The 18,139-nt window shown below is 42.2% G+C and overlaps 1 protein-coding gene across 2 annotated transcripts in view; it reads right to left on the reverse strand.

Moving 5' to 3' along the window:
• kctd13 (potassium channel tetramerization domain containing 13) overlaps nt 1-18,139 on the reverse strand; it is a 41,200-nt gene that overhangs the window by 6,729 nt on the left and 16,332 nt on the right. For both annotated transcript variants that reach the window (XM_071412483.1, XM_071412494.1), the window contains exons 4-5: nt 18,039-18,128; nt 17,633-17,685 (exon numbers count right to left, since the gene is read on the reverse strand). In XM_071412483.1, coding sequence (XP_071268584.1) covers nt 17,633-17,685; nt 18,039-18,128 — 143 coding nt within the window. The remainder of the gene's footprint in view (nt 1-17,632; nt 17,686-18,038; nt 18,129-18,139) is intronic.

Raw genomic sequence — 18,139 nt, forward strand, 5'->3', positions numbered from 1 at the left:
GCAAATGTGAAATTGATGATAAAAAGATTGTGGGGGCTTTGTTAGACTTCAGTGCGGCTTTTCACATTATCGATCATAGTCTGCTGCTGGAAAAACGTATGGCTTTACACCCCATGTTATATTGTGGATAAAGAGTTCCTCTAACAGAACACAAAGGGTGTTCTTTAATGGAAGCCTCTCCAACATAATCCTGGTAGAATCATCTGTCTAGATCACTTGGCTACATAGCTGATGCCTGCCGGACTGTCCATTAATTCACGGTACTCCATTCTGTTAATTTGTGTTTTATCTGTCGGCTCTGTGTTTTAACTCAGGCTCTGTGTGTAGTTAATCCGACCCTCTCTGCCTAGTCGTCGCCATTTTTACCTGCTGCTGCTGTGTTAGCTGACTAGCTGCTGTTATCTCACCTGTTGTTTTAGCTAGCTCTCCCAATCAAGACCTGCAATCACTTTATGCCTTACTGTATGTCACTCTCAAATATCAATATGCCTTGTATTATGCAAATATCAATATGCATTGTTTTAGTTTGCAATGGACCCCGTATTTCCACTCTCCGTACCTCTGATACCTCCTTTGTCCCACCTCCCACACATGCGGTGACCTCACCCATTGAGACCAGCATGTCCAGAGATACAACCTCTCTTATCATCACCCAGTGCCTGGGCTTGCCTCCGCTGTACCCGTGCCCCACCATACCCCTGTCTGCACATTATGCCCAGAATCTATTCTACCACGCCCATAAATCTGCTCCTTTTATTCCTTGTCCCCAACGCTCTAGGCGACCACTTTTGATAGCCTTTAGCCGCACCCTCATCCTACTACTCCTCTGTTCCTCGGGTGATGTGGAGGTAAACCCAGGCCCTGCATGTCCCCAGGCACCCTCATTTGTTGACTTCTGTGATCGAAAAAGCCTTGGCCTCATGCATGTCAACATCAGAAGCCTCCTCCCTAAGTTTGTCTTACTCACCGCTTTAGCACACTCTCCCAACCCTGATGTCCTTGCCGTGTCTGAATCCTGGCTTAGGAAGGCCACCAAAAATTCTGAGATTTCCATACCCAACTATAACACTTTCCGTCAAGATAGAACTGCCAAAGGGGGAGGAGTTGCAATCTACTGCAGAGATAGCCTGCAAAGTTCTGTCATACTTTCCAGGTCTATGCCCAAACAGTTCGAACTTCTAATTTTAAAAATTAATCTCTCCAGAAATAAGTCTCTCACTGTTGCCGCCTGCTACCGACCCCCCTCAGCTCCCAGCTGTGCCCTGGACACCATCTGTGAATTGATCGCTCCCCATCTAGCTTCAGATTTTGTTTCTTTTAGGTGACCTAAACTGGGATATGCTTAACACCCCGGCAGTCCTACAATCTAAGCTAGATGCCCTCAATCTCACACAAATAATCAAGGAACCCACCAGGTACAACCCTAAATCCGTAAACATGGGCACCCTAATAGACATTATCCTGACCAACTTGCCCTCCAAATACACCTCTGCTGTCTTCAATCAAGATCTCAGCGATCACTGCCTCATTGCCTGTATCCGCTACGGGTCCGCGGTCAAACGACCACCCCTCATCACTGTCAAACGCTCCCTAAAACACTTCTGCGAGCAGGCCTTTCTAATCGACCTGGCCCGGGTACCCTGGAAGGATATTGCCCTCATCCCGTCAGTTGAGGATGCCTGGTCATTCTTTAAAAGTTACTTCCTCACCATATTAGACAAGCATGCTCCGTTCAAAAAATGCAGAACTAAGAACAGATATAGCCCTTGGTTCACTCCAGACCTGACTGCCCTCGACCAGCACAAAAACATCCTGTGGCGAACTGCAATAGCATCGAAGAGCCCCCGCGATATGCAACTGTTCAGGGAAGTCAGGAACCAATACACGCAGTCAGTCAGGAAAGCAAAGGCCGGCTTTTTCAAGCAGAAATTTGCATCCTGTAGCTCTAACTCCAAAAAGTTCTGGGATACTGTAAAGTCCATGGAGAACAAGAGCACCTCCTCCCAGCTGCCCACTGCACTGAGGCTAGGTAACACGGTCACCATCGATAAATCCGTGATAATCGAAAACTTCAACAAGCATTTCTCAACGGCTGGCCATGCCTTCCTCCTGGCGACTCCAACCTTGGCCAACAGCCCCCCCCCCCCCCCCCGCTGCTACTCGCCCAAGCCTCCCCAGCTTCTCCTTTACCCAAATAGCAGATGTTCTGAAAGAGCTGCAAAACCTAGACCCATACAAATCAGCTGGGCTTGACAATCTGGACCCCCTATTTCTGAAACTGTCCGCCGCCATTGTCGCACCCCCTATTACCAGCCTGTTCAACCTCTCCTTCGTATCATCTGAGATCCCCAAGGATTGGAAAGCTGCCGCGGTCATCCCCCTCTTCAAAGGGGGAGACACCCTGGACCCAAACTGTTACAGACCTATATCCATCCTGCCCTGCCTATCTAAGGTCTTCGAAAGCCAAGTCAACAAACAGATCACTGACCATCTCGAAAAACCACCGTACCTTCTCCGCTGTGCAATCCGGTTCCCGAGCCGGTCACGGGTGCACCTCAGCCACGCTCAAGGTACTATACGATATCATAACCGCCATCGATAAAAGACAGTACTGTGCAGCCGTCTTCATCGACCTGGCCAAGGCTTTCGACTCTGTCAATCACCATATTCTTATCGGCAGACTCAGTAGCCTCGGTTTTTCTAATGACTGCCTTGCCTGGTTCACCAACTACTTTGCAGACAGAGTTCAGTGTGTCAAATCGGAGGGCATGCTGTCCAGTCCTCTGGCAGTCTCTATGGGGGTACCTCAGGGTTCAATTCTCGTGCGGACTCTTTTCTCTGTATATATCAATGATGTTGCTCTTGCTGAGGGGCGATTCCCTGATCCACCTCTACGCAGACGACACCATTCTGTATACTTCTGGCCCTTCCTTGGACACTGTGCTATCTAACCTCCAAACGAGCTTCAATGCCATACAACACTCCTTCCGTGGCCTCCAACTGCTCTTAAACGCTAGTAAAACCAAATGCATGCTTTTCAACCGTTTGCTGCCTGCACCCGCACGCCCGACTAGCATCACCACCCTGGACGGTTCCGACCTAGAATATGTGGACATCTATAAGTACCTAGGTGTCTGGCTAGACTGCAAACTCTCCTTCCAGACTCATATCAAACATCTCCAATCCAAAATAAAATCTAGAGTCGGCTTTCTATTTCGCAACAAAGCCTCCTTCACTCACGCCGCCAAACTTACCCTAGTAAAACTGACTATCCTACCGATCCTCGACGATGTCATCTAGAAAATAGCTTCCAATACTCTACTCAGCAAACTGGATGCAGTTTATCACAGTGCCATCTGTTTTGTTACTAAAGCACCTTATACGACCCACCACTGCGACCTGTATGCCCTAGTCGGCTGGCCCTCGCTACATGTTCATGGTGCTTGGTGCTTGCCTACGGAGCTGTGAGGGGAACGGCACCTCCGTACCTTCAGGCTCTGATCAGGCCCTACACCCAAACAAGGGCACTGCGTTCATCCACCTCTGGCCTGCTCGCCTCCCTACCTCTGAGGAAGTACAGTTCCCGCTCAGCCCAGTCAAAACTGTTCGCTGCTCTGGCACCCCAATGGTGGAACAAACTCCCTCACGACGCCAGGTCAGCGGAGTCAATCACCACCTTCCGGAGACACCTGAAACCCCACCTCTTTAAGGAATACCTAGGATAGGATAAAGTAATCCTTCTAACCCCCCCCCCCTTAAAAGAGTTAGATGCACTATTGTAAAGTGGTTGTTCCACTGGATATCATAAGGTGAATGCACCAATTTGTAAGTCGCTCTGGATAAGAGCGTCTGCTAAATGACTTAAATGTAAATGTAAAATGTTCGTCGTCAGACCCACTGGCTACAGGTCATCTACAAGGCTATGCTAGGTAAAGTGCCGCCTTATCTCAGTTCACGATGACTACACCCACCCGTAGCACGCGCTCCAGCAGGTGTATCTCACTGATCATCCCTAAAGCCAAAACCTCATTTGGACGCCTTTCCTTCCAGTTCTCTGCTGCCTGCGACTGGAACGAATTGCAAAAATCTCTGAAGTTGGAGACTTTTATCTCCCTCAACAACTTTAAACATCTGCTATCCGAGCAGCTAACCGATCGCTGCAGCTGTACATAGTCCATCGGTATATAGCCCACCCAATTTACCTACCTCACCCCCCATACTGCTTTTATTTATTTACTTTTCTGCTCTTTTGCACACCAGTATCTCTACTTGCACATGATCATCTGATGATTTATCACTCCAGTGTTAATCTGCTAAATTGTAATTATTCGATTTATTGCCTACCTCCTCATGCCTTTTGCACACATTGTATATAGATTCTCTTTTTTTTCTACCATGTTATTGACTTGTTTATTGTTTACTCCATGTGTAACTCTGTGTTGTTGTCTGTTCACACTGCTATGCTTTATCTTGGCCAGGTCGCAGTTGCAAATGAGAACTTGTTCTCAACTAGCCTACCTGGTTTAAATAAAGGTGAAATAAAAAATTTAATAAAAAGGCCCCTAACTTTTTTCAATCTTTACTAATGACATGCCACTGGCTTTGAGTAACTACCCACTATAGAGTGTAGTGCGTACGGCCCAGTACGTCACTGAGGCCAAGCTTCCTGCCATTCAGGACCTCTATACCAGGCTGTGTCAAAGGAAGGCCCGAAAAATTGCCAAAGACTCCAGCCACCCTAGTCATAGACTGTTCTCTATGCTACCGCATGGCAAGCGGTACCGGAGCACCCAAAAGGCTTAACAGCTTCTACCCCCAAGCCATAAGACTCCTGAAAAGCTCATCAAATGGCTACCTGGAATATTTGCCATGTCCCCCCACCCCCATTTTTACGCTGCTACTACTCTGATTATTATCCATGCAGTCACTTTACCTCTACCTACATATTACCTCAATTAGCTCGACTAACCGGTGCCCCCGCACATTGACCCTGTACTGGTACCCCCTGTATATAGCCTCGCTACTGTCATTTTATTATTTCTCGTTAAAATGTTTATTTTTACTTCAGTTCATTTTAGCAAATACTTTAACTTTTTCCCATAAAACTGCATTGTTGGCTAAGGGCTTGTATAATTAAGCATTTCACTGGCTATTTGAAGAATCTGAAAAATAAAATATTTTGATTTGTTTAACACTTTTTTGGTTACGACATGTTTCCATGTGTGTTATTTCATAGTGTTGATATCTTTATTATTATAAAACATAGAAAATAGTCAAAATAAAGAAAAACCCTTGTATGAGTAGGTGTCCTAAATCTTTTGACTGGTAGTATATATATACTGTAGCTAAGAAAGAAATACTAAGTGTTTGTTGTTTAGCTGTTAGTAGCCCATGTGCCTCACCCTAATAATTTGGTGTATTTTCCCCTTATAATTTAGCCTACTGTTCTGACTTGGTGGTGCACATGTAGCCTATAGCCTGTTTTGGCGAAATGTCATCATCGAATATTCTAATAGGTTTCATTGTCTGCTTATATGCCCCCTTTATCTTATGGGTCTGACTTGGAGTACAGGGTGAAAACTAAGAACGTCTGTGTTCTGAATTCTGTCGCGGTACATGTAAAAAGTGCAGATTTATTTTTCATATTGACTACGTTCATCCTAGCTCGCTCATTATTATCTTAAATCGACATTACGGATTGCTTCTTATCCGCTCGTTGTCCCCTTATGCCACAGAATCTAAATCTTAATTGTCAGTAGAAACCACATTTGTTTAAGCAAGTCATCATTTCAGCTATGTTTTTTTTTTTTTAAGGCAGTAAATGAGGCTGAATGAACCGTTTCGCTGCCAGACAAGCCTCCGCTGATAGCCAGGTGTAGCGGTAAGGTGTTGGGACTGCTGTTGGGACAGCTTTATGTAGGCCCTAACAGTTTGTTGGCACTGTTATAGTGCAATTAATGTATTGTTTAGTGGCTTTGCTGGCATGCATCCCCAAAAAAGTTGGGGGGAGTTTGCCCCACCAATATTTACATGCTAAAAATCACCACTGTGTTTGACAGTGTGATAGACTTTTGTCAACAAAAAGCTGCTCTCTTCCTGGGGTCCAGCAAAACGAAGGCAGTTTATACAATATTAAAAACATTACAATACATTCACAGATGTCACAACACACTGTGTGCCATCAGACCCCTACTCCACCACTATCACATATCTACAGTACTAAATTCATGTGCGTGTGTATGGTGCGTATATTATCGTGTGTGTGTATATATGTGTATGCATGTGTCTGTGCCCTATGTATGTGTTGCTTCACAGTCCCCACTGTTCAATATAGTATTTTATATCTGTTATTTTAATCTAATTTGACTGCCTGCATCAGTTACTTGATGTGGAATAGAGTTCCATGTAGTACTGTGTGCCTGCCATAGTCTGTTCTGGACTTGGGGATTGTGAAGAGACCTCGTGGCATGTCTTGTGGAGTATTCGCGGGTGTCCGAGCTGTGTGCCAGTAGTTCAGACAGCTCGGTGCATTCAACATGTTAATACCTCATAAATACAAGTAGTGATGAAGTCAATCTCTCCTCCACTTTGAGCCAGGAGAAATTGACATGCATATTATTAAAAGTAGCTTTCTGTGTATATCCAAGGGCCAACCGTGCTGCCCTGTTCTGAGCCAATTGCAATTTTCCTAAGTGTAGGACATGCCTTGTTGATAGTGTTGTTAAGACACTCCTTCCGTGGCCTCCAACTGCTCTTAAATGCTAGTAAAATGAAATGCATGCTCTTCAACCGATCGCGACACGCACCCACCCGCACGACTAGAATCACTACTCTGGACGATTCTGACCTAGAATATGTGGACAACTATAAATACTTAGGTGTCTGGCTAGACTGTAAACTCTCCTTCCAGACTCACATTAAGCATCTCCAATCCAAAATGAAATCTAGAATTGGCTTCCGATTTCGCAACAACGCCTCCTTTACTCATGCTGCTAAACATACCCTCTCATATCCTACCGATCCTTGACTTCGGGGATGTCATTTACAAAATAGCCTCCAACACTCTAGGCAGCAGATTGAATGCAGTCTATTACAGTGCCATCTGTTTTGTCACCAAAGCCCCATATACTACCCACCACTGCGACCTGTATGCTCTCGTTGGCTGGTCCTCGCTACATATTCGTCGCCAAATCCACTGGCTCCAGGTCATCTATAAGTCTTTGCTATGTAAAGCTCCGCCTTATCTCAGCTCACTGGTCACCATAGCAGCACCCACCCCTAGCTCCAGCAGGAATATTTCACTGGTCATCCCCAAAGCCAACATCCCTTTTGGCCACCTTTCCATCCAGTTCTCTGCTGCCAATGAATGGAACGAATTGCAAAAATCACTGAAGATGGAGACATATCTCCCTCACTAACTTTAAGCGTCAGCTGTCAGAGCACGATCGCTGCACACAGCCCATCTGTAAATAGCCCATCCAACCAACTACCTACCTCTTCCCAATATTTGTTTGTTTTTCTGCTCTTTCACACACACCAGTATTTCTACTTGCACCCACCTCCTTATCTGCACATCTATCACTCCAGTGTAAATTGCTAAATTGTAATTACTTCGCCACTATTGGCCTATTTATTGCCTTACCTCCTTAATTCATTTTGTACACAGATTTTTCTATTGTGTTATTGACTGTACAATTGTTTATCCCATCAGTAATTGTGTTGTTTTGGGCCAGGTCACAGTTGTAAATGAGAACTTGTTCTCAACCGGTCGACCTGGTTAAATAAAAGGTGAAATAATTTTTTTTAAATTAAATAAAGAACGCAGAGCAGCGGTTTATTATGGACACCCTTCTCCCCATCTTAGCTACTGTTGTATCAACATGTTTTGACTATGACATTTTACAATCCAGAGTAACTCCAAGCAGTTTAATCATCAACTTGCTCAATTTCCACATTATTTATTACATGATTTAGTTGAGGTTTAAGGTTTAGTGAATGATTTGTCCCAAAAACATATTTATATTTAAACATATTTAAAAATATTTAAGGCTAACTTATTCCTTGCTACCCACTCTAAAACTAAATGCAGGTCTTTGTTAAGTGTTGCAGTCATTTCAGTTGCTGTTGTAGCTGACGTGTGTAGTGGTGAGGCATCAGCATACAAAGACACTGTGGCTTTACTCAAAGTAGGTGATATGTCGTTAGTAAAAATTTAAAAAAGCAAGGGGCCAAACAGCTACCCTGGGGAATTCCTGATTCAAACTGGAATATGTTTGAGAGGCTTCCATTAAAGAACACCCTCTGTGTTCTGTTAGACAAGTAACTCTTAATCCATATTATAGCAGGGCGTGTAAAGCCATAACACAAGTTTTTCCAGCAGCAGAGTATGATCGCTAATGTCAAAAGCTGTACTGAAACTGAAGTCTAACAAGACAGCCCACACAATCCTTTAATCATCAATTTCTCTCAGCCAATCATCAGTCATTTGTATAAGTGTTGTGCTTGTTGAGTGTCCTTCCCTATAAGCATGCTGAAAGTCTGTTGTCATTTTTCTTCCTGTGAAACCAGCATTGCATCTGGTCAAACACCATTTTTTCCAAAAGTTTACTAAGGCTGATTGGTTGGCTATTTAAGCCAGTAAAGGGGGCTTTACAATTCTTGATTAGCGGAATGACTTTAGCTTCCCTCCAGGCCTAAGGGCAAACACTTTCTTGTAGGCTTAAATTGAAGATGTGGCAAATAGGAGTGGCAATATCGTCCGCTATTACCCTCAGTAATTTTCCATTAAGATTCAGACCCCGGTGGGTTGTCATTGTTGATAGACAATTTTTTCACCTCTTACACACTGACACTGACTCTAAATCAATAGTTGTTTAGTGGTGTTAGATTCTGGGTGAAACTTGGAACATTGTTATACGCAGAAGCATAGCATATAAAGGAGTGAAAGAGACTGCTTTTTTCATCAGACGTTAATCGTTATCTGTAGAAGACAGATGGCTTTGGAATGTGTTGGGTGGATGGGAGAAAGTCACAAGATTGCTATAGGGGAAGCGGATGGACATCTGTGGATTAGGTGGAGGGTTTGAGATCAGGTCAGATCCCCTGAAGGGAGAAATTATGGTTTATTACCCTGTTCCGGTCTAACCATAATATGTAAGGATTGGAGACGAGGGCCTAAATTGGAGTATATATACACACAGTTGAATCAGACGTTTACATACACTTAGATTGGAGTAATTAAAACTCATTTTTCAACCACTCAACAAATGTCTTGTTAAACTATTGTTTTGGCAAGTCGATTAGGACATCTACTTTGTGCATGACAAGTAATGTTTCCAACAATTGTTCACAGACAGATTTCACTTATAATTCACTATCACAATTCCAGTAGGTCAGAAGTTTACATACACTATGTTGACTGTAACTTTAAACAGCTTGGAAAATTCGAGAAAATTATGTCATGGCTTTAGAAGCATCTGATAGGTGAATTGACATCATCTGAGTCAATTGGAGGTGTACCTGATGATGTTTTTCAAGGCCTATCTTCAAACTCAGTGCCTCTTTGCTTGACATCATTGGAAAATCAAAAGAAATCAGCCAAGACCTCAGAAAAACAATTGTAGACCTCCACAAGTCTGGTTCATCCTTGGGAGCAATTTCCAAACGCCTGAACGTACCACGTTCATCTGTACAAACAATAGTACGCAAGTATAAACACCATGGGACCACGCAGCCGTCATACTGCTCAGGAAGGAGATGTGTTTTGTCTCCTTGAGCTGAACGTAGTTTGCTGCGAGAAGTGCAAATCAACCTTGAAGATGCTGGAGGAAACAGGTACAAAAGTATCTATGTCCATAGTAAAACGAGTCCTATAAAATCGACACAACCTGAAAGGCCGCTCAGCAAGGAAGAAGCCACTGCTCCAAAACCGCCATAAAAAAGCCAGAATATGGTTTGCAACTGCACATGGGGACGAAGACAATACTTTAAGAAATGTCCTCTGGTCTGATGAAACAAAAACAGAACTGTTTGGCCATAATGACCATTGTTATGTTTGGAGTAAAAAGGGGGAGGCTTGCAAGCCGAAGACCACCATCCCAACCGTGAAGCACGGGGGTGGCAGCATCATGTTGTGGGGATGCTTTGCTGCAGGAGTGACTTGTGCACTTCACAAAATAGATGGCATCTGGAGGACAGAACATTATGTGGATATATTGAAGCAACATCAAGACATCAGTCAGGAAGTTAACTTCTTTCAGCTAAGGGGCAGAATTTTAATTTATATATATATATATATATATATATATATATATATATATATATATATATATATATATATATATATATATATATATATATATATATATATATATTTTTTTTTAAATAACGTTCCCAAGGTAAATGGACTATTTCTCAGGCCCAGATCGTAGAATATGCATAGAATTTACAGATTAGGATAGAAAACTCAAGTTTCCAAAACTGTCAAAATATTGTCTGTGAGTATAACAGAACTGATTATACAGGCGAAAACCTGAGGAAATCCAACCCGGAAGTGCATTTTTTTTTATCCCTGTTTCATTGCCTGCCCCTCATCCATTTAAAGGGGTATCAACCAGATTCATTTTCCAATGGCTTCCTCATGCTGTGACCAGGCTTTAGACATAGTTTCAGGCTTTTATTTTGAAAAATTAGCAAGATTTTTCAAAACGAGTCAGGTGTCCTTTGATTAGTTCCCGCGCGCGAGAGGGGTAGCTCGACATTTTTTGTATCTTTTATTGAATAGGTTACCGTCCGGTTGAAATATTATCGATTATGCATGTTAAAAACAACCTGAGGATTGATTATAAAAAACGTTTGACATGTTTCTACGAACATTACGGATACTTTTTGGAATTTGTCTGCCTTTCAGGAACGGAACGAGGCTGTGGTTCTGAACATATCGCGCAAACCAAATGGCGTTTTTTTGTTATAAAATTAATATTTATCGAAAAAAAATAACATTTATTGTGTAACTGGGAGTCTCGTGAGTGCAAACATCCGAATATTATCAAAGGTAAGCGATTTATTTTTATTGCTTTTCTGACTTTCGTGACCATGCTAATTTGGTGCTAGCTGTTCGTAATGTTTTGTCTAGTGATCAATAAACTCACAAACTTGGATTGCTTTCGCTGTAAAGCATATTTTCAAAATCTGACACGATAGGTGGATTAACAACAAGCTAAACTGTGTTTTGGTATATTTCACTTGTGATTTCATGATTATAAATATTTTTAGTATTATTTTTGAATTTGGCACTCTGTAGTTTGTTGTTGATAAATGATCCCGGTACCGGGATCCGTGCTTCAAGAAGTTTTAAAGCTTGGTCGCCAATGGGTCTTCCAACTGGACAATGACCCCAAGCATACTTCCAAAGTTGTGGCAAAATGGCTTAAGGACAACAAAGTCGAGGTAATGGAGTGGCCATCACAAAGCCCTGACCTCAATCCTACAGAAAATGTGTGGGCAGAACTGAAAAGGTGTGTGCAAGCAAGGTCTACAAACCTGACTGTTACACCAGCTCTGTCAGGAGGAATGGGCCAAAATTCACCCAACTTATTGTGGGAAGCTTGTGGAAGGTTACCCGAAACGTTTGACCCAAGTTAACGAATTTAAAGGCAATGCTCCAAATACTAATTGAGTGTATGTAAACTTCTGACCCACTGGGAATGTGATGAAAGAAATGAAAGCTGAAATAAATAATTCTCTACTATTATTCTGACATTTCACATTCTTAAAATAAAGTGGTGATCCTAACTGACCTAAGACAAGGAATGTTTTACTAGGATTAAATGTCAGGAATTATGAAAAACTGAGTTCAAATATGTTTGGCTAAGGTGTATGTAAACTTCTGACTTCAACTGATGGAAACATGATTTGTCTGAATACAGCTGTGTCGACCCTTTGGGAAGAAATCATCTTGGTTAAGCTTCTCTAGTGTCCATGAGTTATTTACTCTGAAAACTAGAACCTAACAGTGGTCAGAAAATTTCAGAAACATGAACCTGCTTTCCCAGTGATTTTACCCACGCACCACTACTGCTTATATGTAACATTGGGCTTAAAAGGGTTGAAACTGAAATTCTCTCAACCCCATGACAAAATGTGTAGAATTGCAGGAAATTTGCTTTAAAACAGCAACATTGTCTCTTCGGTCAAGAGGACGGCCTCAACAATTTTAGATCAGAGACTGTGCCATTGGCCACGCCCACTACCCACCCTCCCCTTAACTTCGCCACCGCTGCTGAACAAAAATCCTAGGGGAGACAATGGACTCTGTAGTAGAATGGTAATCTTTCAGAAAACTGATAAACAGATGTATCATATCGATTAAGAGAGCTAAATCAAGTTTAAAGCTCCATCTCTGACTGCTGGTGATCCTTCAAAATGTTGGAAAACAGTAAATGCACTGAAGAGTACAAATTCCTCTTCTTATTTGCCTAAGCAAGTTCTGTCTGACTCCGGTATCATAACTGAGAATGGGATAAAATTGATTAAAATCATAATTTATCTCAGCAGGCTTTTTATTTGAGAGAAACAGTGGTTTAATTGACCCTGGTCAGTCAATCGACTGCTCTACCAGCCTCTAGCCGACCTGCCGATTAACACGTCTACTTCTAGTGAATTGGTTTTCATTTCAACAATTTACTACCTGTGATGTACTAGATGCCTTGCTTAAGATTGATGTAAAAAATTTTTTTTTTTTTAAGAAATCCACTGGGGCTGATACGCTTGATCCATTTTTGCTGCAGCTCTTACAACCGATTGCGGAGTCATTAACCATGTGGTGATCCTTGTGACCTAAATAATTATTGTCCTCTTTTTAAACTTTATTGCCTAGCTAAAAGATTAGAATCATTGATAAGTTCTCAACTAAGAGCTTCCTTATCTTTGAAATGTATTCTAAATGTACATCAGTCGGGTTTTAGACCAGGTCATAGCACTATCTCTGCTGCATCGCTAGTTACATATATAATCAAATCAAATTTTATTTGTCACATACACATGGTTAGCAGATGTTAATGCGAGTGTAGCGAAATGCTTGTGCTTCTAGTGCCGACAATGCAGTAATAACCAACAAGTAATATAACAATTCCACAACTACTACCTTATACACACAAGTGTAAAGGGATAAAGAATATGTACATAAAGATATATGAATGAGTGATGGTACAGAACGGCATAGTCAAGATGCAGTAGATGGTATAGAGTACAGTATATACATATGAGATGAGTAATGTAGGGTATGTAAACATAAAGTGGCATAGTTTAAAGTGGCTAGTGATACATGTATTACATAAAGATGGCAAGATGCAGTAGATGATATAGAGTACAGTATATACATATACATATGAGATGAGTAATGTAGGGTATGTAAACATTATATTAAGTGGCATTGTTTAAAGTGGCTAGTGGTACATTTTTACATAATTTCCATCAATTCCCATTATTAAAGTGGCTGGAGTTGAGTCAGTATGTTGGCAGCGGCCACTAAATGTTAGTGGTGGCTGTTTAACAGTCTGATGGCCTTGAGATAGAAGCTGTTTTTCCAGTCTCTCGGTCCCTGCTTTGATGCACCTGTACTGACCTCACCTTCTGGATGATAGCAGGGTGAACAGGCAGTGGCTCGGGTGGTTGTTGTCCTTGATGATCTTTATGGCCTTCCTGTGACATCGGGTGGTGTAGGTGTCCTGGAGGGCAGGTAGTTTGCCCCCGGTGATGCGTTGTGCAGACCTCACTACCCTCTGGAGAGCCTTACAGTTGTGGGCGGAACAGTTGCCGTACCAGGCGGTGATACAGCCCGACAGGATGCTCTCGATTGTGCATCTGTAGAAGTTTGTGAGTGCTTTTGGTGACAAGCCAAATTTCTTCAGCCTCCTGAGGTTGAAGAGGCGCTGCTGCGCCTCCTTCACAACGCTGTCTGTGTGGGTGGACCAATTCAGTTTGTCCGTGATGTGTACACCGAGGAACTTAAAACTTTCCACCTTCATAAATGATGTGGGTAACGGTATGGATAAAAGGCAACATTGTGCGGGCCTCTTCATTGACCTGTCAAAGGTCTCCGATACTGTTGATCACTCCCTGCTAATTGCGAGGCTTTCTTCAATTGGCCTAGACAAGGCTGCATGTAACTGGTTTAAAAATTACTTGAAAAACATGACTCAATCGTGTATCTTCTGATGGTGTTAAATCTGGACATAACGAAAGGTGTACCGCAGGGGTCGATTCTGGGTCTGTACTTTGTAATGTTTACATTAACAATGTCGACTTTTCTGTAAAAAAAATAATAATAAAATGTACCTGCACTTGTATGCCGCACCAATGATACTGTCGTGTATGCCATTGCCTCCGCGGTTGACCAGGCTCTATCGGAACTACAGTATGCTTTCATTGTATTACAGAAAAACTGGCCTGAAATTAGTATTGAATACAGGTAAAACTAAGTACAGGTTGATCTCTAGAGTAAATAAAAATTACAGATGATTTAAGCATATGTACTTTGGATGGTTCTTATACTGATCGTGTCCCTGCTTACAAATATCTGGGCATCTGGATAGGTGAAAAGCTGTCTTAAAAAGCATATTGATGAGTTAGTTAAGCTGAGAATACAAATGGGCTTCTTCTATAGAAAGCGGATTATTCAGTCGACGTTCCTATCGATCCTATGGCGACATCATCTATATGAATGCAGCTGCCACTTTACTAAAGCAGTTTATAATAGAGCACTGCGCTTTGATACCGGCGACAGTTTTAGTACTCATCACTGCATTCTCTACCAGACAGTTGTTTGGCCCTCTGATGTGACGTAGTTTGAGTCGTTGCTATGTTTTCATTTATAAAGCTCTTTTACAAAAACTCCCTTGTACCAAACATCATTACTGAACCTTAGACATGAGTCACCACACCTCGGTCTCAGGAATGCCTAACTCTGGAAATTCCTTTGGTCTCTACTGAGTTAGGTAAATCAGCTTTAAATTTTCCTCCACCTCATTTGTGTAACAATTTTCAAAACGTTCTTAAATTTGATGTTTTGGTGCCTCTAGGGCAGGGGTCGGGAACCTTTTTGACTAAGAGAGCCATGAAAGCAAAAAATTTGGAAATTTATTTCAGTGAGAGCCATAATATATTTTAAAAGTGAATTCAACTAAATGTCAGTATAATAAGCCTCTGAATTTATTCTTAAATAATGTTGTTATAATACTCACCATTAATGCGACTTCTGGTGCTGCATGGATTTGCTGATGTCTTTGTATGTCTGGTTGGTACTTGGTGAGGTTAAGCTTCATGCGAGCGGTGAGGCTTTCATCCGTTAAACGTGATCGTAGGTTGGACTTGATGTTTTTAAGATGTGAGAATGACTGCTCACATGCATACGTAGATCCAAACATGGTCAATACAGCAATACTCACACGCTGCAGTGTGTGGTATGTGACAGGAAGCGCGTTCCAAGTTGAGAATCAGCTGGTCTTCGGGTTGAAGTTCTCTCATTTCTGTCCACATGTGCTTGCTCGCCAACTCCGCTTTCTGTCGTGTGATTCTTTCCAAATCTTCATTCAGTGACTTGAACTTATTCACCCACATGTCTGAGGCCTTCAGGTCAGCCACTTCTGCTTCAAAATCTCTGACGGAGACACCAGGAATTTAACTCAGGTCGGCTGTGTTCAGTGAACACTCGTTTGGAAGGGTGATGAACTTAAAAAGACGAGTGTGCTCACGAAATTCTCCAAAGCGTGCTTTGAAGGACTGTAGGAGACTGGATGTGCAGCGAGCTAGCTGGTGGAGATCAAAGTTTTGAATAGGCTCACTTGCTGTGCATGCATCTTTAAATTGGCTCAGTTTTTCAAAATGTAGTAAACGACCTGTTTCAAGATCCATGATGAAAAGTTCTAGCTTGTTTTCAAAAGCAAACACAGCTTGTTGAAGGGATAACACTGTATTTCCAATGCCTTGCATTTTCACGTTGAGCTGGTTCAGATGTTCAGTCATATCTACGAGATAGTAAAACTTGAGCCACTCAGTTTCGGCTAGCTCAGGATGCTCGATGCCTTTCATTTCAAGGAAAGTCCGGATTTCTTTCAGGCAAGCCGCAAAACGGCTAAGCACCTTCCCTCTTGACAACCAACGCACATTGCTGTGCAAAAGCAGACCAGGATAGTTATTTCCAACTTCATCCAGCAGTGTTTTAAACTGGCGATCATTTAAGGCTCGAGCAACAATAAAGTTGATCACACGAATGACCAGCGACATCACTTCCCCAAACTGCCTGTCACACATCTGAGCACAAAGTGCCTCCTGGTGTAGAATGCAATGGAAACTTAGGATGGGTCTATTTTCATGTTCACGGAGAAGCGCCACAAATCCTTTTTTATTCCCTACCATACACGGAGCACCATCAGTACACACTGAGAGAAGTTTATCCATAGGTAGATTTTTTTCTTGAGCAAACTCCATGAAAGACTTAAATAAATCCTCACCTCTTGTGGACCCTTTTAATGGCAGAACTGCAAGACTTACTTCGCGCAGTGTGTCACCAACAGCATATCTTGCAATCACGCTGAACTGCGACAAATGGCTCACGTCTGTTGACTCATCCAAAGCCAGGGAAAAGAACGGCGCTGCATTTATGTCCTTCACTTGCGTTTCCTCCACTTTGTTTGCCATCACGATGGTACGATCATGAACAGTTCTTGCCGACAGAGGCATGTCTTGTATAATTTTAATTATCTTGTCTTTGTTCGGAAGATCATCAAAAAGTTCATTGGCTACATCCAGCATGAACGTTTTAGCATACTCGCCATCTGTGAATGGGTTTCCGTTCCTCACTATTGCTAAAGATCCAGCAAAGCTAGCGGAATTATAGTCACCTTGCCGGGTCCATACGCGGAGTTGCTGCTGGCTAGCTTGCACCCTGCTCAGTAGCTCTTGGCACGCTTTCTTTCTGCTGTCTCCAGCAGGGTATTTTGATGCAAAGGTAGCATGGCGCGTGTCGAAGTGCCGCTTTACATTCGACCGTTTCATCGATGTAATTTTGTCATTGCAAATTAGACACACCGCAGAACCTGCTCTCTCCACAAAGGCGAATTCTTCGGTCCATTCGTCCTGAAATGTACGATACTCGTCATCTTTTTTTTAATTCTTCGTCGAAGGGTTAGCTTTGAGCTAATGACCGAGCAGACTGATTCAAAAGGAGGCGTTTACCTGTTTTACCTAGCAACGGCCAACGTAGGCCAGTATCATTTAATTAAAATAATGGACAATTGCTCCTGCAGCCCTGAACAGGACATGAGCAGTGAAAAATCGATGGATGGATTAAAACAAGTGAGAATATTTTGTTTTATCTGCGAGCCAGATGCAATCATCAAAAGAGCCACACCTGGCTCGGGAGCCATAGGTTCCCGACCCCTGCTCTAGGGGAATGAAGAAAGCTGATTGATTACCTTATTAATGAGTTTGTTTATGACCGTGTTTTCTTTCTGCTTGCATTTTGATGTGTGTATTTTCTATTATTTCTGTAATTCAAGGCTCATCTGTAAAAGACGCATTGGTCTCAGGATTTTTTTTTTTTTTTTTATTTTTTATTTTTTTTTATAAATACCTGGTGTACGAATACTTGTTGTTCCCTCTGTTGTTCTGTAGTTTTACTACAGGCTGTGGGAGACAGGAAACATTAGAACTAATTTAACAGTAGCAAATAGAGCATTTTTTATTACATTTATTTTTAAAAGTTATGATGCTGAAAAATGTTGGGGGTCCAATTTAATAATAACTTTTGTTTGTATAGCGCTTTTCGGACACTCAGACACTTTACACAAGGCAATAAAAAAAATCTAAACTCACAGTATGAGAGCTAAAGCTAAGCAATGATACCAGAGCTAAGGTCTGAGATCAAAGTAAGCATTTCAAGTCAAACCAGTATGCCATCTGTAATGAACAGCCTTCCTAACTATGCCCGTCTTCCCTCCCTCCCATCCATCCACCCACCCTCTTTCTATCCCTCTCACCTTCCTGCAGGTGTTTATCATTCTCTGTTCTTCTTTGGTTGAGGTAATCATGGGAATGCGGCAAACCCCCTCATAGACGTCCCTTTGTTTCTGTGGGACAT

This window comes from Salvelinus alpinus, chromosome 1 (genome assembly GCF_045679555.1).
Source record: "Salvelinus alpinus chromosome 1, SLU_Salpinus.1, whole genome shotgun sequence".
Classification (NCBI taxonomy): domain Eukaryota; kingdom Metazoa; phylum Chordata; class Actinopteri; order Salmoniformes; family Salmonidae; genus Salvelinus; species Salvelinus alpinus.